Source organism: Rattus rattus, chromosome 5 (genome assembly GCF_011064425.1).
Source record: "Rattus rattus isolate New Zealand chromosome 5, Rrattus_CSIRO_v1, whole genome shotgun sequence".
In the NCBI taxonomy this organism is placed as follows: domain Eukaryota; kingdom Metazoa; phylum Chordata; class Mammalia; order Rodentia; family Muridae; genus Rattus; species Rattus rattus.
The window spans coordinates 46631064-46658693 of record NC_046158.1 but is presented as its reverse complement, the minus strand read 5'-3'; the positions used below and the strand labels follow the sequence as shown (position 1 = coordinate 46658693).

Here is a 27630-nt window from a genome sequence, read left to right as displayed (position 1 = left end):
CAAAACCAGTTAATAGAGCAACTATCATTACCTTAACTAAACTGAGACGCAAGCAAATGCTAGAACCTAATTATGAGTCAAGTTCCTTTTGCTTCCCTCTATAATGAGCGAAACCTCCCTATGCTAACAAAGTATGGACAATTATGTTGCGTTAGATGATTGGTGTTGAGTTTTCCAATTCATATTGATAATAACCAAGCAAAAGGGTTGATAGTTGGTGCAAGACTTCCCCACAAAACCATTTCTGTTGTTCTGCGCCACAGGGCTAACATTCCAGTCTCAGTCTGAAACTCACCTCCTTGACTCTGAAAGCTGTTCTTGGCCTGGCTTCATCACCACTGGATTGCAACACCCAGCCTTTTTTGCCTAGTAGACATCTGCTGCTGTGGTGAGTGTGCTTTTAGAACCACGGCCTTGCAAGTTCAACCTTTTTCCTGGTCCTCTATCTGGCTTGGAAGAAATGAAGATATTCTAAAGGGATGCTATGTGTCTCTTAATCTGACCATCAGACTATTGTAGTGTTAACCCCCCAGCGCCCCAAATTGAAATTTCCCCAGGTATCTCACTCTGGGAGAAGGAAGAGATACCTGACAGAGCAAGAACTTGTCTCTTGAGATTTCACACAAGTCTAACAACTTGTGAGACCACCTTTCAGGAACAACTCGGAAGCCCAGTCAGCGGTAGGCAGGACCACACATTGACTGGCACTGCTAAGATATGCGTTTGTTTGGTGCTCTGTTTAAACTGACCTCATTTCAGGAACCCAAAACTGGGAGTGCAGTGGATCTCTGTATTTTTGTCCCAGCGTGAAACACTGAATAAATCTCTCCCCCCACCCACTTTCTATTATTAACTTGGCTGTTTTTTATTGGCTTATAGAAGACAGCTGGTCAGTCCTGACTTGGGACACAAGTTGGAACCCCATGTTCGGTAACAATACTACCTCCCCTTTGCGGGCAGAAATATAAAAACTGAATAGCATTTGGAATCATATGGCTATATTAATTTTTATAAAAGTGTAAAAAATAGTACAAAACCACTTTAATAAAAAAAAGAACTATGTGGAGATTAATAGTAGGAAGGTATAAGAAAAGTCGTGGAACACTCTAAACTTATTTGCCTTGCGCTTTTGTTAGTGGGAATGTGTTCTTAAAGTAATGCATTTCTACTTACACAGTGCTACAGCTGGTGGGCAGAGCGTGAGGCTATTGACCAGAGTTCAAGGGTCATCTATGTGCACAGTTCTGAAGAGAAGGCAATTGCATGTTATCAACTCTCCATGAAACTTTGGGGCTGGGTCTAGATCACTAAGAGCCTGCAACCTCAGGATGTCACAAGGGTCACCTCACATAGAGGAGAGAAGGTAAGAAGTAGTTTTGTCTTCTTAGATTTTTTTAAAGTCATTTTCTAAGACCAAGGGCTTTAAAAAAGAAGAGTCAGGCTCCTTGCCAGGCCCTCTACCATGTGGCCCCATTCTAAGGCAAATCAGAATTTCCCAAAGCTTGTTGTCACCATCAGAATGTCCCAGTGCACTCTGGGTTTGGGTTCCTGCTTTGAGTATGTTTGACCTTTCCTCTCGTGTCACTGAACTGTGCTAGAGCTGGACTTTAGGCCATTGACCTATAAGCAAATAGTGTTCTGGAAAAAGCCTGATTTCTGTTCGGTGCCTTATTACGATGAAAACTGAACTTGAAAAGTGGTGTACAATCCTGACTTTCCACAGTGGGGTCTCTCTCTTCTCCTGGCTCCGTCAAGTTCACATCTGTAGGTAAGTCACTTGCATTTGCCTGTAGCATTTTAAGCCTCTGCTTTCCAAGTCTGATTTGTTTGGAAATCTCAGTTAATGGCACTATTAAATACAGTGAGGGAGGCCTGGTAACCGTCTTACAACAGCGCTTTTTTTATATACCGGTTGACTCGAAAATGTGTGTGTGTGTCAAAAATGGATGGATGGGTTGGAAAAGACATTCAAAATAAAAACGCCAGAGAGATGCCTTTTAAACTTGGCGTTATTAAAAGCACAATCCTGTTTGAACTAAATTACAAAATCCCAAGCCTTATCAGAGACATTAAAATGTTAGTTATTATTTTCTTACCTGCAAACCCTCATTAGCTTCAATTGTTCTCGGGATAAAGCCCCAGATCCCCAGGGTTAAAGATCCCCAGGAGCCAAGGGATCAACAACTGCTCCAAAGATGGCCCTGTACTCCCCAGACTTAGTGGCATTCCTCATACCTTGTCCCTGTTCTGTCTCTGGGGTCTGGGCCTTCTATGTGTTCTTCCCTCTTCCCCACCTTCCCTTGTCTACTTTGGGTATCACAAATCCATGGTGAATATGCTCATTCTAGAGCCTTCCCGGGATAGTGCCTAGGCTTCTCCCTCATCCAAGGTCATCACATCTGCCATTTTCCCTGAGTCTGTCACCCGTCTTCGGTCTAATCCTGAAGCTCTACTAGGGTAAATCTGGCTACAAGGTTGGCGCCCTAGACAACATTTTAATCGAAAAAATAACCTCTTTGAGAACTTCCTCACTGCTCTGAACTGACTTTGTGGTGTTGGAATGGGAGGACACACAGCACAGAAGGATCTTCTGTAAAGAGCCAGAGAGAGAGAGTGCAGCAGGGGCATTCAGTTTGTGTCAGAGATAACTCAATGACGCAAGCGAAGACAAGAAAGTAATGCGTGAGTGTAATAATTATAGTCCAATAAAGTCATGATTCAGAGAGAGAGAGAGAGAGAGACAGAGAGAGAGAGAGAGACAGAGAGACAGAGAGACAGAGGGAGAGACAGAGGGAGAGGGAGAGGGAGAGGGAGAGGGAGAGGGAAAGAGCAGTGGGTTGTTTGCTTTTATTGCGGTAGGATTGTAGGATTCTTCATTCTGAAACCAGCTTCTGAGATTCTGTTTCTCCTTCTCTCCTTCCTTCCTTCCTTCCTTCCTTCCTTCCTTCCTTCCTTCCTTCCTTCCATCCTTCCTTCCTTCCTTCCTTCCTTCCATCCTTCTCCTTCCTTCCTTCCTTTCTTCCCTCCCTTCCCACCTGCAATACCAAACTCAGTTGTTAGTGTGGACCCTTAGAGAAGTTCAACCCATTCATCTACTGTTCTAGTCTGGTATTTCCACCAAGCCACAGAGCACCTCAGCCACCATGAGGGGCAAACAAGACACTGGCGAACATTGACTTTTTGTGCTCTCAAGATCTTTGTCCTGCAACTGCATGGCTCTCAGGACCCTGTGTCTGTCTTCTTTTGTTTGGAGTGTCTGGTAGGCCCCTTATCCAGACCTTTCCCTGGATGCTATCACTCCCCAGGTTCTCACAGACAACCATGCAGTTTCTGCTCTCCACCCGTCTGCTCAATGATGGTCTTCCAGGAGCTGATGCTAATGCTCTAAGATAGAAAAAAATCAATGCTAAGGCTACCAGTTATGGTCATGGGACTGACCTTCAGTGTTTGGTTCTGAGGTGATAAGATTCCGTCTTTTATCAAAAGGAAACTTCACCCTAGTTGAACAGAATATATATGTGTTTGTGTGTATGTATACCACATGTCATGGAACAGAGAAGTACACTGAAGTTTTTGTGGCCAAATAAGTCTTCTTGAGATGTTCCTATTTACATAGCCAAGTCAGCTAACCATTTCACAGAAATCTTAATTTCCTGCTTTAAACTGCTAGACTCTCTGATATTTCAGGAAATTGATTTTTTTTCTGAAAGACCTTGAAAATTCTCAATCTCTTCCTGAGAGATTTGGGAGAAATAAAAATAAGTCAATATATGAAAATTCAGAGCAAATGATACTAAATCTTGTTTTCAGCTCTGAATTCTGTGGTATTGGTTTAAAATTTTATTACTGTAAATTATTAAGAAATTCTGATTACAGCTTTTGGCAATGGATTAAAATAGTTTAAGAGCTTATTAAACATTATAAGGTATTAGCTGAAAGAGTAGGATTCAGATAGCGTTGTGACTACTTTGGTTGATAAGAAAACAAAAGGGAACAAACAAACCTCTGACAGTCTCAAGAGCCTGCCAAACCAACCTGTTTGTCTTTGAGAATTAGATTTCCACCACGTTGTTAGGGTTTCAGGGATTAGCAAGACCACTGCCAACCTTTTCCAGAACTGTTCCTAAGTCAGCTGATGACATGGTTTAATACAGTTTGGTGCATTCTACGCTGTAATCGCATGAGGTGAGCCATCGAACATCTAATCCTACGATGTTTTTCCTTTTCTTTCTTTTCTTTCTTTCTTTCTTTCTTTCTTTCTTTCTTTCTTTCTTTCTTTCTTTCCTTCCTTCCTTCCTTTCTCTCTCTTTTCTTTCTTTCTTTTCCTTCCTTTCTTTTCCTTCCTTTCTTTCTTTCTTTCTTTCTTTCTTTCTTTCTTTCTTTCTTTCTTTCTTTCTTTTTTAGATTTTTAGACTTTTTCTGGGGAAGTTCATAAACAAGACCTTATTTATTTACTACTAATTGTCAGTTTTCAGTGCACTTTCCCCACATCTAATGTTAAAAATTCTTCAGTGTCTTTGTGACTTGAAGTCATTAAAATTTTCAGCACAATGGCTTCCAAATGTCATGCCTGTCCCGGCTGAGCGCCCCAGAGGTCATGACAGTACCTTCCAGTTCTCACAGAAATATTGATGAATGCCATCGGCCCCAGAGACATGGGTCTTGTGAAATATGTCAAGAAGAGAATAGCATTACATCATTCAGACCGATGATGAGAAAGGAATAGAAACCATCCTCTGACGGTCAGTAGCTGGCCTACCACTTTAGCTACACTGCTGTTCTTAGACATAAGCAAATCTCACAGTGCTAACCTCAGACCTACTCTGAAAGCGTCCAGAGTAAAATGAAACAACACAGAACAGTGAACGGTTTTGCTGCAAAATGCAGAACACGTAGAGCAAACTCTCACTTTTTAGACCCTTCCTCGACTGCCCTAATGGAAGCCCCAGTCCCACGACGGAACCTTTCTAACACTCCCTTACTGAGACACTTCCTCTGCGACTCAGCTTAATGACTTATAGCTATGCTCATGGTGGTCTTTGCTGAAAGGCTTTGATGTTATGAGTCTAGAAATCCAGGCTACAACTGAAGCTTTGTCTTTGAGAAGGTTTCATTTTCATAATAAAAGGAAGAACACAGAAATGAGCTATAAGGATGTCCAGAAAGACACAAACTGTAGGAAACCCCGTGGGTGGGATTGCTGAAGGGCTAGAATGGGAGAATGGATCCAGTTGACTGCAAAGGACCCTGAAGGGCAGAGTTCGGGAGGGAGAGGGAGGGGAAAAAGTGTGGAAAGTGTAAAGGGCAAATGAACCCGTGTTCTCTTCCATTGTGGACTTTACCAGCATACCGAGGCGAAGATGGATTAACCAGGAGGCAGAGATATGTTTTAAAAACAGGATTGGCTTGGTGGTGAACACCTATAATTCCAGCACTCAGGGAGGCAAGTTAAAGACCAACCTGGGTTTACATAGTGGGTTCCAGGTTGGAGAGAGCTACTAGTAAGACATTGTGTGAACTCTCATTGTGCCCTCGGTCCAAAGATAATATAGTGGAACAGCAAGTAACAACGGAGCCTGTGAGAATCCAAAATCTGAGAGAAGGCACTGTACTTCTGGCTTCTAAAAGACATGCCCGGTAGTGGGATGAATCATCTTAAAGGAATGACTGAGGTAGGAAAAATAACTAGCGACTGAATAAAACAGAGCATGTCTGACTGATCTCAAGGGAACCCACCCCTCACTAGTTGCTACTGATGCTTCTTCTGAGAGCTGGGGAATCATTACGCCCAATATCTACTGTGAGACCCCACCAGGCTCCTGATAGTTCCTGTACGATGGGCACAGAGAAGTCTCTGGTTAAACTGAATAGGTCACACAATGCAACATGAAGTCATGGATCTGGGAGATAGAAAATAGGGGTTGATAGGAATGGAAAGGAGATAAGAGAGGGTAGGAAGAGAGAGATAGAGATTTATCCATCTCTCCAATCCACACTTCCCCTGAATTCTCCTAGTTAGCTCCTTTACAAAAGTTCTATATACCGTGTACTCATTCTTGTGTTCATGTCTACGTTCTTCAAGCTTTTGCTTTCAAAAACAAGCTGCAGTAAACATGCTGATACAGGTCTCTCGCACGGACCTCATAAGACATGAGTTTGATTCTAGGCTCCAGCAGTTACTAACCTGTGCTCTCGAATAGGTAGCTTAATCTCTTCAGCCTCAGAGCCAGTGTCTGGGAAATGTGGGAAGACGTAGTTTTCATCTCAAGAGACAAGGATCTACTCTATTTTGTTTTCTTGTTGGTGTTTGTTTGTTTTGCTTTTCCAGGCAGGGGTTTCTTTGTGGAGCCTGGAACTCACTCTCTAGACCAAGCTTGTCCTGAACTCACAGAGCACTGCCTGCCTTGGCCTTTGAGGTGCTGGGACTAAGGGCCCCCAGACCAGAACTTCAGGACTTTCTGTTTCTTTTTCCCCATGCCTCCAGCTTCTGAGTGTGTGTGTTCAGTCCCCTTCTTCTACCATTTGGGCTCTGGGGATCACTCTAGGATTGTCAGGCTTGGGGTCAAAGGTCTTTGACTGCTGAACCTTCTCACCAGTCTCTCTTCAAGGATTCGAAGTCAAGACATTTGTAAAGAACATTGCTGGCAGAGCTCAGGGAGTCTCGTGGAAAGGTGGGGGAAGGATTGAGGTAGCCAGGGCACCATAAGAAGACATACAGAGCCAACTAACCTGGACCCATGCGGGTTCACAGACACTGAACCACTAACCAAAGAGCACGCAGGCACTGGATCTAGGCCTCCTACACATATGCAACAAATGTGCAGCTTGATCTTCAAGTGGGTCCCTCAACAATTGGAGGGGGGCTGTTTCTGGCTTGGGACCCTTGCCTGTCTGTGGACCCCATTCCCCTAGCTGGACTGCCTTGTCTGGCCTTAGTGGGAGGAGTGCACTTAGCCCCAATGAGACTTGATGTGCCAGGGTAGGTTGGTACCCAGGAGTTGGGGATGAGGGAAGAGGGGTGGGAGGATGAGACTGGGGGGAGGGCTATGATGGGGATATAAAGTGAAAAAGTAAGTTAATTAATGGGAAAAAAGAACACCCCCAGTATATACTAAATGCCATTTCAGTTTTAATTGTTTTTTAGGTTATTGGGGAAAATAACAGAATAGGATATTCTCCAACCTGCCAACCATTAGCATATTTAGTCTTTCTCATTATTTCTTATTGGTTCTCCAAAGCTATTCAATCAGAGTATATTTTTATTAGCTGTACCAAAGAGAACTCTCCCTCTATTCTCTTAGCCCTTTGTGCTCTTGGAGTTTAGTCTATGCCTGTATTTTGGTCAGTGGTTTGGGTTATGATCATGACCCCAATTTTTTTTGACACATTTGTAAAACTTCATTTTTTATAACTTTATTGGTCTTCTAAAACCAGAAATGAATATTAATTATATCAAATACTTTTTCTGAATCTATTCAAATGACCATTTGTCTTCCTAAAATGCCACTTGATGCTCCAGATCAGCCTTGTTTGCTTGTATTTTGTGAGCTACTGAGTTACATTTAGTGAATATCTCAGCTCTTTAAAATCAATTTTCCTGTCTAGTTTTCCTCCTTATAGCATTCTCTCTCCGATATCGAGATGAGCAGAGTAACTATCCTAGCTTACTATTTAACGAAACAACTGGTACTGTTCACGTCAACAGCACATGTGCTAAAACGAGGCCAGAGCAGACAGGTTAGAACCGCTCCTGAGCAAGAAGGATGTGCACATGTGCCCTCCATGGTTCTGAAGACTTTCTTCTTTCTTTCTTGTAACTTTGTTTCATATAATGCACAAATTAGCTCAAACAGAAAGGTTCCCTTTAAAAATCTATAAGTAAAAAGCCAATTTATATGTAATATTGGAATCACTCAGCCTCTGAAGCTTTGACAAAGCTTGTCTATGCTACTAATCTAAGCCTATTTTGAGGGGTGTGGAAAGGAAGGGATTAGAGGTTTTTTTGAATATCGAATGAATATTCAATTTGTTAACTGTTAATTATTGTTAAAATAATTGTTAAAAATCATTATGACTATTTTATATCTTTTATTTCTTTCTGAACAAAATGTGATAACTCATGTTTTCTAGAAAGTCAATTTTATCCTCATTTTCAAACCTATTATCATGAAGTCACTTACAGTATTTGATTTTGACTTAAACTTTTTCTGTCTGGTCTCTGCCTATCTGTTATCTACTGTTTATTTGTGGCTTGTTTATATTCTCTTGAGTTGCTTTGTGGAGTCCTTCTGGTCTTTGGTTATCTGAAAGAACAGCTTTTAGGTTGCTTTGCCCTCTCCATTTTGCATTAGTCTTTAAAAGGATCTTAATTTTGAAATCCTTTCTCCCCGTTTGCTGTGCTCAGGCTGGAATGCGGAGCCTCTAACATGTTAAGTATGTGGTGCCATCCTCAGCTCCATAGTTTGTTTTTTTTGTTTTGTTTTGTTTTTTAAGCATCTTAAGAAGAATGGCATTCATCCTTTAACCTTTTGAAAAATTAACTGTGTTTATGCTCACAACTAAGTCTTTGATGTCTTTTTAGCTTTTCTAGATCCCACACCTTTTCTAACTTTATTATCACGTTTCAAATATTTCTTAATTTTCATTGTGAGCTTGTCTTTAGCATGCATGTGTTTTAAAGCTGTAACACAACTTTACTGAATATAAATGTGTCTATTTATAGCACTTAATATTTTATTTCCTACTTGGTTGCATCCAAATCCAATACATAGTGAAAAAATTATATGTACAAATATAGTTATCAGGGAAAGGGAAGATTTCGATAAAAATATATTATGTGCAAAATTTTAAATGAAAATTAAAATACACTTAGAGAAATTTCGTTTTTGTATTAATATCCATATTGAATTTTTTCATTTGCCTTTTTAATCGTTTGAGTTCTCTACATGTATATAATGAATTTCAGTGATCTTTGATTCCATCTATTTCCCCTTCTCACCTCCCTGCCTCTCCTGCTGGAGGTGGGAGGCTGCTTCCCAGAGTGAGAACAGTTCATCCATGGCTATGTGACTGAAGAAAACGATACCCCATCTCTCAATGGCTGTTAATTGCTTATAGTGTCTCAGAGAGGAATGAGGCCTCGAGGTTCCTTCCCTTAACCATGATGAACTAGGAGGAAGTGCAGCCTTGTGAGGGTCTGTGGCAGATAATCATGAGTGCAGTGGCGGTGTCACGTCCAGAAGATATGGTTTTTTTTAATGCCCATTTCCCCACCCTCTGCCTCTTATGTTCTTTCTGTTCCCTCGTCTATGTTGTTCCTTGGGCTCGGAGGAGGTGACAGCAACTTACGGTCAAACACTCAACTCTGCAAACATTCTTAGACTTTTGGCCAGTTATGGGCTTCTGCCCAGAAGCTTCTCTGATGAAGACTGGGCATAGCACTTACCTATGGGTGTAGTCGAGGATTTAGAAGAGAGTTTGAAAATATGACAACGTAGTTAAATAAATGATACAAGTTCTCCACTATGGCCCAGGGCCTCCTCAGCCACGGGCTCTCCACTAGGTTCACAGAACCAAATGCATTCTTTCCTGTGAAGTGGGCCTCACATTCAAACAGAGAGACGTTGATGGTCCTCATAATCATCACACCAGTGTGGACTAAAGGGTACATCTTGTCTCACAGATCATTACTGTAGCTTGCAGGACCCACAACTATGTAAATCCTCATCCCTTGCACCTTTATTTGACTGTTTTATTTGCCAGGTCCCAGTAACTTCGTTCCCCCCCCAGAAGACTTCCTGACCTCCCCTCCTCCTGGATTCTCCCTCTCGCCTCCCGATCTCCTCTGCCCAAATTCCAGCGCTTGTTTTAAGCACCTTCTAGTACATAAGCACCTTCTAGGATGAAAACTAGGTAGTATGGAGGAAGTGTTAGCTCACTTCAGCTTGATTTACCTATATGTCTTGTAAAGTAGCCAATTTTTATAAATGTGTCAAATGTAACTTAAATTATTTCTTTTTTTCAGATTCCATACATTGGTGTTAGATAGGAACCTACCAAAACTCCTTATTATGATAGTTTATTGTTAAGTTGACAAGATATAGAATCACCTATGAGATAAGCCTGTCTGTGAGGAAGGAATCACCTAGATTCAATATTCTCTGCCTGTGCCTGTGAAGAGTTCTTTACGTTAGTTGAAATGGGAAGACCCATTCTAAATGAAGGTGGCACCACTTGATGGTCTTGGGCCTCAAACTACATAAGAGGAGAAAGCTAGCAGACCACCAGCATTTATCATTCTCTGTTTCTCTGCTGCGGAATTTCTCCCCCTGAATGTTCTGTGTGCATGTTGGAGGTATAATTTACATAGCATGGAGTTCATCTGAATGAAGTGTACAGCGCACACACACACACACACACACACACACACACATGTACACACACATTTTTAGTATATCCATAGATTATGCAGCCTTCTCTTTAATTCAATATCCCCAGTAGAACCTTGTCTTCATTACCAGTTATTCTTTCTTAATCTCTCTTCTACAACTGCTCCAGGTTTAGATCATTACTTACCGTCTCTATTGGTTGGCCATACTGGACATTTCATATACACAAATGGAAACAGGTAATGCGTGAGGGTGGAGGCTGCCCCTGTCTTCATTCACTGAGAGTGATTTGTAGGTTTATGCTTGGCAGTTTGAATCAGGTGTTCATCTATGCATTCCATAATCACCATAACATTTGGGCTTAGATACTTATGAGCATGAGTTTAACACACTTCACCTACACACCAAACATCTTATTTTACTGCCTTAATTAGGGTTTCCATTGCTGTGAGGAGACACCATGACCAAGGCAACTCTTATAAAGGCTAACATTTAATTGGAGTTGGCTTACAGTTTCAGGGGTTCAGTCCATCATCATCATGGTGGGAAGCATAGCAGTGTCCAGAAGGAGCCATCTATGGGGGCCATATCTATTTAAACCACCACACCTAGTTTTAATTGTTGTCTCTTTGAAATAAACAGGTTAAACTCCACATTGAGACTTAATGGACGATACTGGGGTATTTTATTGGTTCTTATGTTCACACTTGGTTCTTTTTTTTTTTTTTTTTGGTTCTTTTTTTTCGGAGCTGGGGATCGAACCCAGGGCCTTGCGCTTCCTAGGCAAGCGCTCTACCACTGAGCTAAATCCCCAACCCCGGTTCTTTTTTATAAACCTTTCTAGATACTCTTTTCATCTGTGGTCCACTCCGCAATAGTTTGTGAATGAATCCTCCCTTGGTTCTCAATGTGAGGATGTGGACAAACTGACTCTTTTTGGCCCAGCACTTTGAAGATGTTCATCTGTTGTTTTCCACTATCAGTTCTTAATAAAAATCTATTAGTCTGTTATCACTGACTTAATAGATTTGAGACAGATTGTAGTTATTTTTGATGCTCTATGCTTTCAATATAAGTTGTCTATTGACTGATTTTTGTTTATGCTGATCAACTCTTGAAATGGCTAATAGCTGTTGTTGCTGTAACAAAATACCTATCATAAACAACTTAAAAAGAGGAAATGTTAATTTTGTCTCATGGTTTTGGCTAACTCTACTTCTTGAGGCCCGAGGCAAGGCTGAATATTATGGTGGTGGGAGTGAGTGAAGGATGAGACTTCTCACCCTGCTGTGACTAAGAAACAAAGAAAGAGTCATGAAGAAAGGAGCCAGGACATGCTCTCAGTGACTCATCTTCCATAGTTCCACTACCTTCCAATAATATATTCCAATGCTGGATTAGGAAATGGATTACTCCATTTATGAAGACAAATCCTCACTATCTAATCATTTCCTTAAAGCTTCATCACTGAACACTCCTTTGCACGGGGATCAGGCCCTCAAGGCATGCATGACATAACATAGAATCTAGTGTTAATTATATCACTGCTCTTAGAAAATTGCTAGCAATGATCTGATTATTGTATCTGTCATTTCCATCATCTGTGACCCCAGTTAGGTGAAGTCCATCTTCAACTCTTTCATGTGCATAAGATGAAGATATAATCATATATACACACAGCATGTATATATGCATATATAACATATATCACCATCTCCTTATCTAACCTTCATAGATCTGCATTTCATTGTGACCTCTAAGTCCTCAGGCACCGATTGGCACTAAGTGCAGGAGCCTCCCAGCAGCGCTCTTTAGTCCACTGTCTGGTGTGGGAAACTTCTGGTCCTATCAGTTGCTAAACTCTCATTCCCCATCTGTATCTAGAACCTACAGTGAAATACCAACTGGTGTGCTCTCCTCTCTTCCGCTTACGGTTCACTTAATTTTGATGGTTTATTTTTATTGTCTTGAGCCTGCTTAGATGTTTAAAAGCTCATCATTGTTATGCATTCGACACAGAGAAAAATCATAAAGAGAGCTGGGATTAAAACTAACCCTAACTTCTCATTTCCTTCTGTGCCTTCTGTGTTTCCTCTGTTCCCACCAGACGCACCTTTCCCCTGGGCTCTGCTTACAAAAGACCACTGAGACTCCCTGAAGGAACTCAGGCGTTATTATCATCCCCAAGACACTTAAGAATCCATCAGTTGTTTTGTTCTTTTAGTACTATAGTAAGGATTTGTTAAAAACAAATACATTTGTAAACAATCATTTGTAAACAATCCAACTAAAGAAAACCATCTTCTTTCTTTTAATTAGATGGTCTATTATTGAAATATTTCCTCTTGCTGCTTCTTAGCTAGCTGGGCACTGCACTGTTGGTGTCATCTATGACATCATGAGGATGGTGGCCATCCACCCTATAACCCGAAGACTTTGTAGTATCCAGGTTCTCAATATATCCAGAAAGCTCTCTGGATAATCTCATTAAAAGTGACATTGCCACTGTGCTTAATCACTGTGCTTCTTTCTGTCTCTAGGTGGCTCCTTGAGGGCTTTGGTTGTCCACAGAGGCAGAGGGCTGGTCGGTGCCATGCTAATCCTCAGACCTTCCAGTCATTGGTTTCCTTCGTAATACCATGACCAGCTTTTTTCTTTTGGAGACAGACCCAGGGAACCAATCTTGGTGGCCAAAGTAGATGTGGCAGTGGCCTTGCCTCTGGTGAACCTCACATACACAATTTTGATATCCTTAGGGTCCAACTTGGGCGGCGTGGTGTAGGCTGCTGGTACCTGATGAACCTGAATTTGGAAGACTGAAGAAAGTTGTACTGTAGCCTCCTCTGAACCAAAAGCTGAAAAGCAAGTAAACCATTCTCAATTGGGCTAAGTTTTTGAAAAGCTGGCAATCATTGAAATCCTGACTCTCGGTTTCTTTCCTAATATTTAGTCTCCTTCATTGAGATGTTATCAATGAAAAGATCTGGGTTTTTTTTGTTTGTTTATTTGAGGCTGATTACCTACTGAAGCCTGTTTTTTTGAACCAAGTCACTTGTTTATTTAGCTACTTTTGTTAAAGAGAAAATATGTAATAATTGGGACAACTGTTTTATTTTACAGGGTTGTTGAGTGCAGATTGCAGACACCATGTCTGACTCAGTGATTCTTCGCAGCGTGAAGAAATTTGGAGAGGAGAATCATGCTTTTGAATCAGATGGATCACGTAAGCGAGTTTCCTTGAGCTGTATGTAAAGAAAAGTAAAGACAAAAGCGAGGCAAACCTAGTGTGGTTTCAAAAAGCAGAGGAAAATCAGCTACAACATATGGAGTTAGTACTGGGCATATGTCTGACATACAAACAGAGTGGGTTCTCTAGAATTCTCGTCACATCTGAAAGCTAGCTCTGTGTTAAAACGCACAATGTGAATGAGTGCTAACATCTCCCATGAGCACCTTCTCCCCAGTACAGTAGGGTTGTTCAACACTGATCATTGTAGTAACTTTAGCACCATATCATTACTGATCACCATGGCAACAGTAATTGTTAATGATTTCTGCTCCTTAAACAGGCCCTACCAACACTCTCCTGGCAAGAATGAGATGCTGTGGGAGAGGGTCTAGGCACATTAGACCCTGGCATGTTGTAAGCACAGATTCTAAGCTGCCATTCATTCATTCATTCATTCATGAATGGAAATTCATACAATCATGCTTCTAATCTAGTTTTCCAATTCTCAAGCCTTGTCTCCATATCATAATGTCTCTCTAGTCTTTCTACAGTTGTATTAAACGTCATCAGAACCAAGAAATAGTGGCCATGGTAACAAATATTCCTTAGCGTTCTTTTCTCTGTGACTTCCTTATATCCCTTTAGACACTCCCATTTCCTACAGACATTTGCTCTACATGTGCTGACAAAAATAATGTGCAGCTCTGTCTTATGGATTCTGATGTCGAGGAAGTATTAAAGACATATTACGGTCAATCTGTGATCTGTTAAGTAGATACATTTTGAAAAATAGAAAATGTTTCTAAGAAGCCAAACAATCAGTTAATTTTCATTTGAATAGATAATTTTCAATAACCATATTTACTTTAGCCAATTTAGAAATGGTGATTTCCATCAAGCACAGTGGTTCGCAGCTGTAGTTCTAGTCCTTGGGAGACTAAAGCAGAAAAATTGCCATGGGTCTGAATCTGAGGCTACTCTGGACTATGTAGTTCCCAAACCAACTTGCATAACAGAGTGAGAGACCCTGTCTCAAAAAGGGAAAGACTTTCTTTTGATATTCAGAAAATAAAAATATTTTATGATCTGGGGAAAAATATCCAAATATATAGTCAGAGCAACAGGAGGTGGGGAGAGGGGGAAGATGATAAAGGGATAGAAAGAAGCAGTTATTATTTTATAATTCATGACTAAAAAGTACTTCCTAGAAATGCTTTTGGTTGACTAATGATTATGATTGTGTTGCATTCTGACAAGACTATTAACCTCCTGATGTGTTGTTTTCATCCTGACAGATAACAATGATAAGAAATCAAGGTGAGTGACCATTTCAACAGCACAGCTGTTCTTTCTAGAAAGATTCCAGAATATCCCTATGAATATAGAGCAGAGCATTTTCACATACATTACTTACTACGTGTAGAAAGCATAGAACACTCTCTTTTTTCCTTCTTTTCTGTGTGACTCTGGCTGTCCTGGTACTCACTCTGTAGAGGAGGCTGGTCTCAAACTCAGAGATCCACCTGCCTCTACCTCCTGAGTGCTGGCATTAAAGGCATGCACCACCACTGCTAGGCTGCTTTCTTCTTCTCTTGAAAGCCTTGTGGGATAGCCCTTCCTGATTACGTCTGTTTTCCTCCCTTGAGTCCTAGTCCACCACAGAGCATCTAGCCCAAACAAACAGGAAAGAGTTGGACAATAGTGTCATTTCACAGGTTCCAGGAGGTCCTTCCAACTCCATGCCCTCCACCCCCTCCTCTAACACCCCCACCCCCTCCCCACCTGCCCCGATGACTAACAGAAACCTAAAGTTGAATTATTTGAGCTTTCTTTTCAGCACTCAAATTTGAGTTCACATGTAAGGAAGTGTTGAGACAGGATTAGATGGGGGCTACCCTAGAACCGAGGCAACCATCTGAGTTCCTGGCATGGAAGATGAATAGTAGAAGGTTGATTTAAGATGTTTGAAGTATCTCATGACAGAAGGCTGCAGGAGGACCGGTAGATCAGCACTGTGCTAGAAGAACTCAGGTGAACTTGGCCCTCCAACAGTCCCAATGGAAGTGCAGAAAAGGAACATCTAGTATGACTCCCTCACCACAAGGAGGACATTTTATGTTTTAATAAAATATATAAAATATCATAATGTACTTTGATCAACCTTAATTCTCTCTTACTCTAAAAAACAAATTTAAAAACCTCACAAAAATGAAAGTAAAAACAAACAACCCAACAAGACCAAGAAATGTCAAAACAAAATTAAAAGAATCAGAAGCCCACCACAAGCAAACGATCGATCCTGGAATTAATTTTGTGTCAGTCAGCCAGTCCTGGGCATGGGGCATGCTCTGCAGTGTGATTGATAGACCCAGTGACATTCTATTGGAGAAAATGGATTGTCCCTATGCCAGTGGGCATCCATTGTGATACTTCTTGGTTAAGGACCAGAGGCTGTGTCCACTTTCTCCTCTCAGTGCTGGGACCCTGGGTTTGAACCTGTGCAGGTGTCAGGTGTGCTGACACAGCCTCTGTGAGTTCCCATGTGCGTCTCTCCTGTTGTGCTCCCTGGGGTCCTCCATCCCCTCTGGCTCCTAAAATCTTTCTGTATAGTAGATTCCTGAGCCCTGAGGGGAGGGGTCTGATGAGTGCGCCAAAGTCTCCTCCTCTTTGCAGGTTTCCAGTTGTGGGTCTCTGTGACCAGTCCCATCTACTGCAAGAGGAAGACACTTCTCTGATGAGGGCAGTGTGATGCTCTGATCAGCGGGTATAGCCATGTGTCATTAGGAGTCATTGTACTGCGTGCTCCTTTAGCAGAGTAATTGTAGTGCGTTCCCTCTAGGCTCAGGAGGAGAGTATATTAATGGGGAGAGAGAATAGACATTATAAATTTAGAAAACATATTACTCGGTGGCTACTGAGAATGTATAACTTTTTTTTTCCCTAAGAAAAAGAGTGAATTGGAGATGAAGACGTAAGAAGGAATGTGTGTGGTAGGGCAGATGCTATTGAAATCCCAACGGTCTTGGCTGGAGAAGGTCCTGCCAGGGAGACTTAGGAGACTTGGAGTGGGAATCTGAAGTTGGAGTAACTGTCCACATGAGGGTCTAAGAAAGGACATTTTTGAGAGGGAGCACATTTGGCAAAGACAGATGGATGGGTGACTGTTTTCATGAGAGCTAGAATATATACACTATTATATATATATGTATATATATACATACACACACATATATACTATATATGTTCTATATATATTCTCTGTATCTGTCTATATGTATATAGAGAACATATATAAATATATATGGTATATCTAAGACATATATAATATGTAGTATAGTATATATATTTAGAATATATGTATGCACACACACACACACACACACAAATATTGTATCTCCTGCTGAGTCCAGTTAATATTGCCTATATACACATGGCCTAAGGCTGACTATTGGATTATGGGCAATCTACTAAGAACCTTGCTCCTGAAGAAAACAGAGCCCAGACCCGCTTTCAGTTGCTGCTTATTGCTTGTAGCTCTTCAACTATGTGTGCGACCTTGTGACCCTTCTCTGCCCATGCCATAGTGCTGACTGGTGTGGCCCTGTGGAGGTCTTGTCCAGGCACCCATAACTGTTGAGAGTTCATGGATGAAAAATACATTAAAATAGTGAGTTTCCCAGGCAGAAGGGGAAATTCATACTTTTTGAAGAATAATTCAGAAAAGCACCATGTAGGGAGAATTTCTCACCAGTTTCGGAAACATGACCTTTCAATGACTTTTCTTCTCCTCAGGTTACAAGATAAGATGAAGGAGGAAGACGTTCGAGTTGGCTTCTTTGAACTGGTAATACCCTGTGCCGATTTCCTTGGTTGATTTTGCAACTGTGGATTATTCACAGTGGAGGACGAGCCAACTCCTTAGTCATTCTGGCAGAACTGAACTCCAGTGATCAGCCATGCAGTCATGAGCTTTACCAGAATAGTGATTAGAAACTCAATGATCAGTAAACACCCTGTCCGATATTAGCATAGCCACTTGGAATAGAATCCATGAACTAATTTTAATAAGGAAAGCCTTCACAGTAACTCCCAGAGCAATTGATCATATATAGCCATCGTTATGAGAAGTCTTTAGAAATTTTATAGTTTATGCATCTACCACAGATTTGTATAGGATAAAGGCATTTCTTTTCTTTCTTTCTTTCTTTCTTTCTTTCTTTCTTTCTTTCTTTTCTTTTCTTTCTTTCTTTCTTTCTTTCTTTCTTTTCTTTCTTCTCTTTTCTCTTTTCTTTCTCTCTCTTTCTCTCTCTCTCTCTCTCTCTCTCTCTCTCTCTCTCTCTCTCTCTCTCTCTCTCTCTCTCTCTCTCCTTTCTGTTTTCTTTCTTTCCCAAACAGTGTTTCTCTGTAGCCCTGGCTGTCCTGGAACTTGCTCTGCAGATCAGGTGGCCTCTAACCCAGAGATCTGCTTGCCTCTGCCTCCTGAGTGCTGGGATTAAAGGGGTGACATCAGCCACCGCTTAGGTGCAACATTTCTAAGTAAAAATCTGTTGGTTGTCCAGATGGGTTCTCAGAGCTGAGAGGCAACTTACTGCACTGTTGAACGTTCACTCAGTATGTGTACCTGGTAGTGGCATCTGTGATGATGATGACTGGGTGATTGGAAGGGAATGAAGTCAGCTCCTGACCCGAGGAGGTAGACTCAAAGATTTGGATGTAGTGTAAGGATCTGATGTTCTGGACAACTGACAGCTGGTCCATCTGCATAATTAGTGTGAGGACAAGTGCTCAGAGCTGGCCCCCACAAGCGCCTGGTGTTGAGTGCTATTATCAGACATGAAGTGAAATTAAGTAGCCCTCCCGCCCAGTTCCCCCAACCCCCAAGCCCATCCTCCGTGCACTTCTCACATGTAGATAATCTTGGAACCCTTTGTTTTTCCAGTTTCGATTTTCTTCATCAAAAGACGTCTGGCTGATGCTTATGGGAGGCGTGTGCGCATTTCTACATGGAATGGCCCAGCCAGGCATACTTATTATTTTTGGTATAATGACAGATATTTTTATTAAATATGACATTGAAAGGCAAGAACTCGAGATACCAGGAAAAGCGTGTGTGAATAACACCATTGTATGGATCAACAGCTCCTTCCACCAGAACATGACAAATGGAACAGTCTGTGGGTAAGCCATTTTTCTTTTTGTTACATCTTAAATTATAATTCAAAACATCCAAAGACAATACCAACTGAGTTGAAATGGCAATTTAATATAAAAGAGCAGGAAAACAAACTTACCCATATTGATAGAAATTCTTTAACTTTGTAGTTTTTTCTACAAACATCAACAGACATTGCTAATCAAATACCTACACCAACGATTTACCACTTGGTTCGCTCTAAGCCTGAACATGACACTATCCACACTTATTGCCACTAAGAAGATAACTGAATTTCATTTGAGTCTCCTAGACAAGAGTTCCTTTCCTATTAACACCCCCCCCCAGTTTGCCCCTTGGCTTTGTTCTCTCTCCATGTGTTTCATGCATATGCTACATTATAGAAATAGAAATCAATAGTTATAGGCAGTAGTTGAGTTTTCATCAAGAGTGCTGTGGTGGTGACGAGAAGATAGTCCTGAAGAACTAGCCAGAACAGGCTCATTATGGAATTCAGACAAGCTCAGTCACTGTGCTACTGTTGTCTCTGTGATACACCCAATAGCCCACTTTGTAATCACTGAGTCTGTAGTACTGTGGGCTGACTCAGTGTTGTGGCATGGACTTTGCACCTGCCTTGTACGGCTTCTGATGCAGGACAAGTTCATTGGCACATATGACTCCATATGCTCAGGTTCATGAGTCAAAGGCTGAGCATATCCTGACTAGAAAGACATGGGACAGCTTTCTAAAATATATTTTTATTTTTCATATTAATAACTAATATGTTTACAGGGTTGGTTTAAACTGAGTCCAAACCATTAAAATTCTTCCATAATATCATCTACTTTGAGGATTTCTCATTGCTTCAATCAAAAAATTTCAAATGTCAATTAAGTAACATGATATCCTTTAAAATTAATAAGCAGAAGCTGGGGAGATCATTTAGTGGGTGCAATTCTCACAAAATGAGGACCTGTGTTCAGATTCCTGGCACCCACATAAAAAATCAAGAATGACAGAGCCTGCATCTGTAACGCCAGAGCTGAGGGGGAAGGCTGGAAGAGACAGGAAAGTCCCCAAAGCTTGATGGCTAGTCAGTGTGGTCCATCAGTGAGCTACAGGAGAGTGGTGAGAGACCTTGTGTCAAAAATAAGGTGAGAATGTATGTGTGTATCCCTTACACACGTACATAGATGTGAACATACATACTCGCACATACAGCACATACACATTATTTTTTAAAAAGTAAATTTAAAAATTAGCAAGCCAGATTGTTGGAAGTAAATTTGCTGGTGTTTGAATTTGTATGTTTCTCTAAGCTTGCAAGGATATTTTCTTCTGAGAGACTCAGCAGTTTCTATAATGAGACTGATTTCAATGAGTCCCTTAGAGCTCTTCCTTTCTGTTGGAGGGCAGAAATGAGCGGCTTTTCTGAGAGTGATATCACCACAGTCACTGGTGGCACTGGGCCATTAGAATCATGCAGACCAAAGTTAAAGAGGAAATATTGGGAGACATTTCCAGCATCTTCGCTACCTGTACACCTTTGTCAGATGAACTGAAGAATGAATCTATCTTTGATGCTGACATCACCTTGATAAGCAAAGAATCACTCTGTGGCTCATTCTTACCAGGCCTCATACCTGGAATTGAATAAATGTTGCAAACTGGAGCTTTCAGAAGAGCGATGGCCTCAGCTGAGTTCACATGACATGAGTATTTAAGTGATCAAGTATTTAAGTGGTAAAGTCTAATAAAGCATTCGTTTGTCTTCCTCATTTAAAATATGAGTAAACTGAAATGGATTAGGGCAGACCTTTCTCAGATGATCCCTTTACCAGGAACACTTTGACAAGGTAAATACTCCCACGATGAGTTATTGCAGCCACTGCTGTGAGCACCATTCCTTTATCTTTTGTGGGGTGAGATCACTGGGAAAGTGGAGTTGGGTGGAGACCAGGATAAGGGAGAGAACCTTTTCCCACATGTCAGTGGTTGAAATGCCTCTCAAGTTACCCAACACTTGCAAGACCCTTTCTTGGAAAAGCTGTTTTGTTAAGGATCCGATATTGCTACCTAGGACGATAGATGTGTTGATTGTAAGACAAGCCAATAGCTTTAGTGACGTGTGTGTGCAGGCCGCGGCAGGACATGTTTGTGTACTTTTACCGTATTACGTTTCACATGTGTCTTTAAGCCGTTGGGTGGACTGTTAAAGCTAAACTCTTAGAAACTGTTCTTAGCCCAAACCAAATCACCTGCTGAGAAGCCGCAAGAGCTGGTGGGATGGCCTGCCCTTCACTGAGGTCCTTTTGCCTCCAGCGAGGAGGCAGATTACACTGCCTGCCGGGACCCAGGTCCCAAGACTGGCAGTCTGCTGTAGAGTGCAGTGCCGTGTTGGGGGTCTTGCTTTGCCTGGCTAGCTATAGTCAAAGAGGAGATGGTCCTATGTGTTGCCCAGTAATTCTGTTACCAGGAGAAGACACACATCCCCTCTTAGAGCTTAAAGGGTCATGGCATCCCTGCATTACAAAGACTTTTTTTTTTGGAGACGTTTTATTCCTAATGCCATTCTAATAGGCTGTGAGGAAGAAGCAGAGGAAAATGGCAAAGCCTATTGTGTGTTTGTTACTGGACCGACTATGAGGGGCAAATCTACACTCATAAGACAGGCTGGTCTGTAAGCCATGATGACCCAGATGGATTGTTATGTGCCTGCTGCGATATGTGAGCTCACAGCAGTTGATAGTGTTTACTCGACTTGGTGCTTCCGATAGACTAAGGTCAGGGGAAAGCACATGTTTTGTTGAATTGAGCGAAACTACTAGCATGCTTAGGCACGCAAAGCACATCCTTTGGTGCTTTTGGACCAATTAGGAGGAGGGACTGCAACTTTCGATGGGAGAGCGATAGCCAGTGCTGTTGTTAAAGAACTTGCTGAAACCATAAAGTGTCAAACACTATTTTCTACACACTCTCATTCATCAGTAGAAGATTATTCTTAAAATGTCTGGGGGCTGGAGAGATGGCTCAGGGGTCAAGAGCACTGACTGCTCTTCCAGAGACCCTGAGTTCAATTCCCATGGTGGCTCACAACCATCTGTAATGGGATCTGATGCCCTCTTCTGGTGTGTCTGAAGACAGTGACAGTGTACTTATATATAATAAATAAATAAATAAATAAATAAATAAATAAATAAATAAATAAATAAATCTTTAAAAACAATGTTTGTGTGCACCAAGGACATACAGCATGCATGGTAGAAAATGAATGTGAGGATCCCAGCCAGGAGACTATTACTTTCCCCAGTAAATTCATTAAGGGAGCTTGTCCTAAGAGCTATGGCCTTAATGCAGCAAGGCTTCTCTGGAGGAGGTTATTCAGAAGGGACACAGAAAAGCAAGAGAATTTGAGAGGATGAATCAGTCATTGCAACTATTTCCAGAAGTTTGTCTGGCTAGTAAAAGACCGACTGTAAACAGTGAAGCTATCCATAGGTTGCTGGCTTTGATTAACCAATTGTAGACTACATTAGAAGCTGAGTTGACTTTTGAAAAAGGTGGTAAATTCAGACCACATTATGATCTAATAAACTTTATTTTTTAAAAATGAAAAAAAGAAAGAAATAGTTCTTAGTCGGTTCTCTTAGGCAGTTCATGTAGTTCTCTGCAATTTCTGGCATAATCTTTTGGTCACATGGACTCTGGTTCAGTTTGCAAACACCATACACACACACACACACACACACACACACACACACACGATTGTGAATACAAACCTTTGTGGTCCTGTGAAAGCTGACCACACCACCCTTGGAGAACTGTTTTCCTACCTGCTCCCCATGTAGACACACTGGGATAGAAGGCTGAGGCTGTGCTCTCAAGCTGAAATGTTTGTGTATGCCTAGGACACAAACAGAAATCTGTGTCCTACCTGTTGCTCCCTAACTTCCCATCTCTCATGCCGCAGCCACAGTGACTGATTTTCCGGGACTAAGATGTCATATAAACGGAGTCACGCAATATGTGACCCTCTAAGACAGAGAGGCTTTTTAAAAACAGTGTAATGTTCTTGCGGTTCTTCTGTTTGTAGCATGGATCGGCATTTTATTTTTATTTGTGAGTACTTTGATGCATGGATTGAATGTTTTATTTCCTCTTATTTATCCATTGGTGGTAATTTAAATTTTTTCTGCTTTTTTTTCTTTTTTGCTATTGTAAACAATAGTGCTTTGGACATTTGTGTATGGTTTTCTACGTGGACGTATGACTTCATTTCTTGTAGTTCTACAGCTCAAAACAGAGTTGCAGGTCATTCACATGTAGTCCTGGAGGAACTATCGGACTATTATCGAAGTGTCTGTAGCATTTGTGTTCTCCCTCACGGTGTACAAGGTTATAATCCTCTACACTTCTGCTAACAACTGCGTCCTAATCCCTGTAACCCATGAATATTGGCTTATATTGAAAAAGAGTCTAAGCAGGTGGTGTGGATAAATTAAGGATCTAAGATGGGCCTTGGAGCTCATGTCTGTAATCTCAGCACTTGGGAGGCTGAGGTTGGAAGACTGCTGTGAGTTCAGGACCACTCGATCTTCACTGGAGTATCAGGTCAACTGGGAATTCCATCTTGAACCTCCCCCTACCCTACACACACACAAAATACAGAAAAAAGGTTCAGTATTCGCAGGTAGAGGAGATGATGCTGGATCATGCAGGTGCGCTCTAAATGCTCTCATTGTTTTTAATAGAGGTAGCGTGAGACCGGACTACAGGGAGGAGAGGCAGGTGACAGGAAAGCTGGGAGGCACCTTCCAGTAGCCAGAAGCGGCAAATGAGATTCTGCTCTAGAGCCTCTGACACTGTAGAGTTTGTAGTACAGCGTTTTCTACGTGACAGTGTAGGCCCAGTGAAGCTTTCAGACTTTGGCCTTGAGGAGGAGTTGAGTCACCAAGTCTGTGGGACTCTGTTATAGCAGTGGTAGGAAACCCATACAGTGCCATCCTAGTGAGCATGAAGTAGGATCCAATCCTGACACATTTCCCTGATGGCTAATGACACTGGCATTTTAGTAGGTGCCTATTGGCCATTTGCTGACGTTCTTTAGAAATGGTGTCTATTTAAATTGTCCTTCACCAAGCTGGATTAGGTCTTTTTATTATTGAGTTGTAAGAGTGTATTTTTCTAGTTATAAGTCCTTTACCAAATGTAGGATTTCCAGAAAATTTTTACCATTCTTCAGGTTATGTTTTTAGTCTGTTGATGGTGGCCCTTTAAGTCCTAAAGCTTTAATTTTGGTGACCCTACTTTACTTCTTTTCTTGTTTTGTTTTGCTTTTGCTTTTTGGCATCTAAGAAACTGTCCAGGGTCATTAAAATGCAAACTTGTGATTTTTTTTGTTATAAGACTTTTATAGTTCTACTTATATATTTAGGTCTGTTGTTCACTTCAAGTAAATTTTTCTCTATGATAGGAGGAAGAACTTTGATTTGATTCCTTTTTTGACATAGTTAACCACTTAACATCATTTGTTAGTAAGACTATTTCAACTTAAAAAATTCTTCACATTGCATAGTATCAGAACCCATGTCAAAATCAGTTTATACTAAACATCAGGGTTTATTTCTGGGCTCCCGATTCCTTCATATATATATGAAGGAATATATAAACTTTATATATTTATATATATGAATATATATATATCATTTATATATGAAGGAACATATAAACCTTTTAAACTGCTGTAGCTTTGTATGAGTATCTGAGATCGAGGAGTACGAGTCTACCAACTTGGTTCTTTTACACTATTGTCTATTCTGGGTCTTTAGTATAATTTATATAATTTTGAGGCTTAGTATATTTAACTTCTGTGAAGAAATAAGCCAGAATACTAGGGGTCACACTGAATCTACGAATCAGTCTGTGAGAATATTGTTCTCTGGGATCCAGTTATTTAAGTTGTCCTTAATTCCAACAGGATTTTATAATTTTATAATTTTCATAATATACATTTGATCTGATTATTAAATTTGTTTGCTAAGTATTCTATTCTTTTTTGGTGCTATTATAGGCCAACTTATTTTCCGAATCCCTGGTCAGATTTTCACTGCTGTTACATCGATTTACAATGTGTTACATGAGATCTTAGCTTCTGTAACCCAGTTGTCCTATTTATTCATGTCAATAGATTTCTAGTGGATTCTCTAGAACCTTCCATATAAGATCATGTCATCTCATAAACAGAAACAAGAGTATTTAATTTATAATTAGATGACGTGTTTTCCTAGTTTTAATTTTTTCTGTCTAAGTGCTCTAAGCCAGTCTTCCTATACAGCATTGAACAGGAGCTGTGAGACGATGCCTTTTCTTTTTCTTGAAGTGTTTTCCCATTGAGAATGATGCTAGCTATAGGATTTTTCAAGTCCGGGGGGGAGTCTCCTTCTATCCCTGGTTTGAGGAACTTTTTGAGATTCATTTATTTATTTAATATATATGCATACACTGTTGCTGTCTTCAGACACCAGAAGAGGGCATCAGATCTCATTACAGATGGTTGTGAGCCACCATGTGGTTGCTGGGAATTGAACTCAGGACCTCTGGAAGAGCAGTTGGAGCTCTTAACCACTGAGCCATCTCTTCAGCTTGGTTTAAGAAATTTCTAATCATTAAGTGGTATTGAGTTTTGCTAAAAACTTCTGTATTATGAAGACCATGTGGGGTTTTTTTTTGTGCATTATAGTATTCATATAGCTTATATGACTGATTAATGTTCATACGTTAAATCCCCAGGAATATATTGCACTTAGTAACAATGTATGATCCTGTTCATATGCTCTAAGAATTAATTTGCCAGTGTTTTCTTTTTTTATTTTTCATTAATTATTCTGTTCGTCTACATCTCTAATGATATCCCACTTCCCAGTTACTTCCTCCATCAAGCCCCATCCATCCTCCCCTCTATTTGAGAGTTAATATATATATATATATATATATATATATATATATATATATATATATATATATATTCCGTATCCATTCTTCTGCTGAGGGACATCTGTGTTGTTTCCAGCTTCTGGCTATTATAAATAAGGCTGTTATGAGCATTGTGGAGCATGTGTCCTTGTTGGAGCATCTTTTCGGTATATGCCCAGGAGTGGTATAGCTGGGTCTTCAGGTAATATTGTTCAATTTTCTTAAGAACCGCCAGACTGATTTCCAAAGTGGTTTTACCAGTTTGCCGTCCTACCAGCAATGGAGGAGTGTTTCTCTTTCTTCACATCCTTGCCAACATCTGCTATCTGGTGTGATGTGGAATTTCAGGGTTGTTTTGATTTGCGTTTCCCTGATGACTAAGGATATTAAACATTTCTCTAAGTGCTTCTCAACTATTTGAGATTCCTTGGTTGAGAATTCTCTAGTTAGCTCTGTACTCCATTTTTAATAGGGCTATTTGGTTCTCTGGAGTCTACCTTATTGAGTTCTTTGTATATTTTGAATATTAGCCCTCTATTGGTTGTAGGGTTGGTAAAGATCTTTTCCCAATCTGTGGGTTGCCATTTTGTCCTAACCACAGTGTCTTTTGCTTTACAGAAACTTCAATTTTATGAGGTCCCATTTGTCGATTGTTGCTCTTAAAGCATAAGTCATTGGTATTGTGTTCAGGAAAATTTCCCCTGTGCCCAAGTATTTGAGGCTATTCCCCACTTTCTCTTCTATTAGTTTCAGTGTATCTGGTTTTACGTGGAAGTCCTTGATCCACTTGGACTTCAGGTATGTACAAGGTGTTAAGAATGGATTAATTTATACTTTTCTACATGAAGACTGCCAGTTGAACTAGAACCATTTGTTGAAAGTGCTGTGTTTTATTTTCCACTGGATGGTTTTAGCTTCTTTGTCAAATATCAAGCAACCATAGGTGTGTGGGTTCATTTCTGGGTCTTCAATTCTATTCCATTGATCTACCTGTCTCTGTACCAATGCCATACAATTTTTATCACTATTGCTCTATAGTACAGCTTGAAGACAGGGATGGTGATTCCCCTAGAAGTTCTTTTATTACTGAGAAGAGTTTTCCACTATCCTAGGTTTTTGTTATTCCAAATGAACTTGAGAATTGCCTTTTCTAATTCTATGAAGAATTGAGTTGGAATTTTGATGGGGATTGCATTGAATCTGTAGATTGCTTTCAGCAAGATGGCCATTTTTACTATATTAATCCTGCCAATCCATGAACATGGGAGATCTTTCCATCTTCTGAAGTCTTCGATTTCTTCCTTCAGGGATTTGAAGTTCTTGTCATACAGATTTTTCACTTGCTTGGTTAGAGTCATACCAATATATTTTATATTGCTTGTTACTATTTTGAAGGGTGTTGTTTCCCTAGTTTCTTTCTCAGCCCTTTTATCCTTTGAGTCGAGGAAGGCTAGTGATTTGTTTGAGTTAATTTTATATCCAGCCACTTTGCTGAAGGTGTTTATCAGCTGTAGGCGCTCTCTGGTAGAATTTTTGAGGTTGCCTATGTATACTATTATATCATATGCAAATAGTGATATCTTGACTTCCTCTCTCCCAATTTGTATTCCATTGATCTCTTTTTGTTGTCTAATTGCCTGGGCTAGAACTTTGAGTACTATATTAAATAGGTAGGGAGAGAGTGGGCAGCCTTGTCTAGTCCCTGATTTTAGTGTGATTGCTTCAAGTTTCTCTCTGTTTAGTTTAATGTTGGTTATTGGTTTGCTGTATATTGCTTTTATTATATTAGGTATGCACCTTGAATTCCAGATCTCTCCAATACTTTTTAACATGGGTGGGCATTGTATTTTGTCAAAGGCAGTTTCTAATGAGATGATCATGTTGTT

The 27630-nt window shown here is 40.6% G+C and overlaps 1 protein-coding gene and 1 pseudogene across 2 annotated transcripts in view; one reads left to right on the top strand and one right to left on the bottom strand.

Moving 5' to 3' along the window:
* Positions 1–1684: 1684 nt before the first annotated feature.
* Abcb11 (ATP binding cassette subfamily B member 11) overlaps positions 1685–27630 on the top strand; it is a 95298-nt gene continuing 69352 nt past the window's right edge. Inside the window, exons 1-6 of one of the 2 annotated variants that reach the window (XM_032901948.1) lie at positions 1685–1768; positions 13145–13250; positions 13509–13611; positions 14913–14934; positions 17410–17461; positions 18557–18795. In XM_032901948.1, coding sequence (XP_032757839.1) covers positions 13536–13611; positions 14913–14934; positions 17410–17461; positions 18557–18795 — 389 coding nt within the window. In that variant the 5' untranslated portion in view covers positions 1685–1768; positions 13145–13250; positions 13509–13535. Of the gene's footprint in view, positions 1769–13144; positions 13251–13508; positions 13612–14912; positions 14935–17409; positions 17462–18556; positions 18796–27630 lie in introns of those variants that run through there. The other variant, XM_032901949.1, reaches the window with a different exon arrangement.
* On the bottom strand, positions 12748–13537 carry LOC116900831 (annotated as a pseudogene).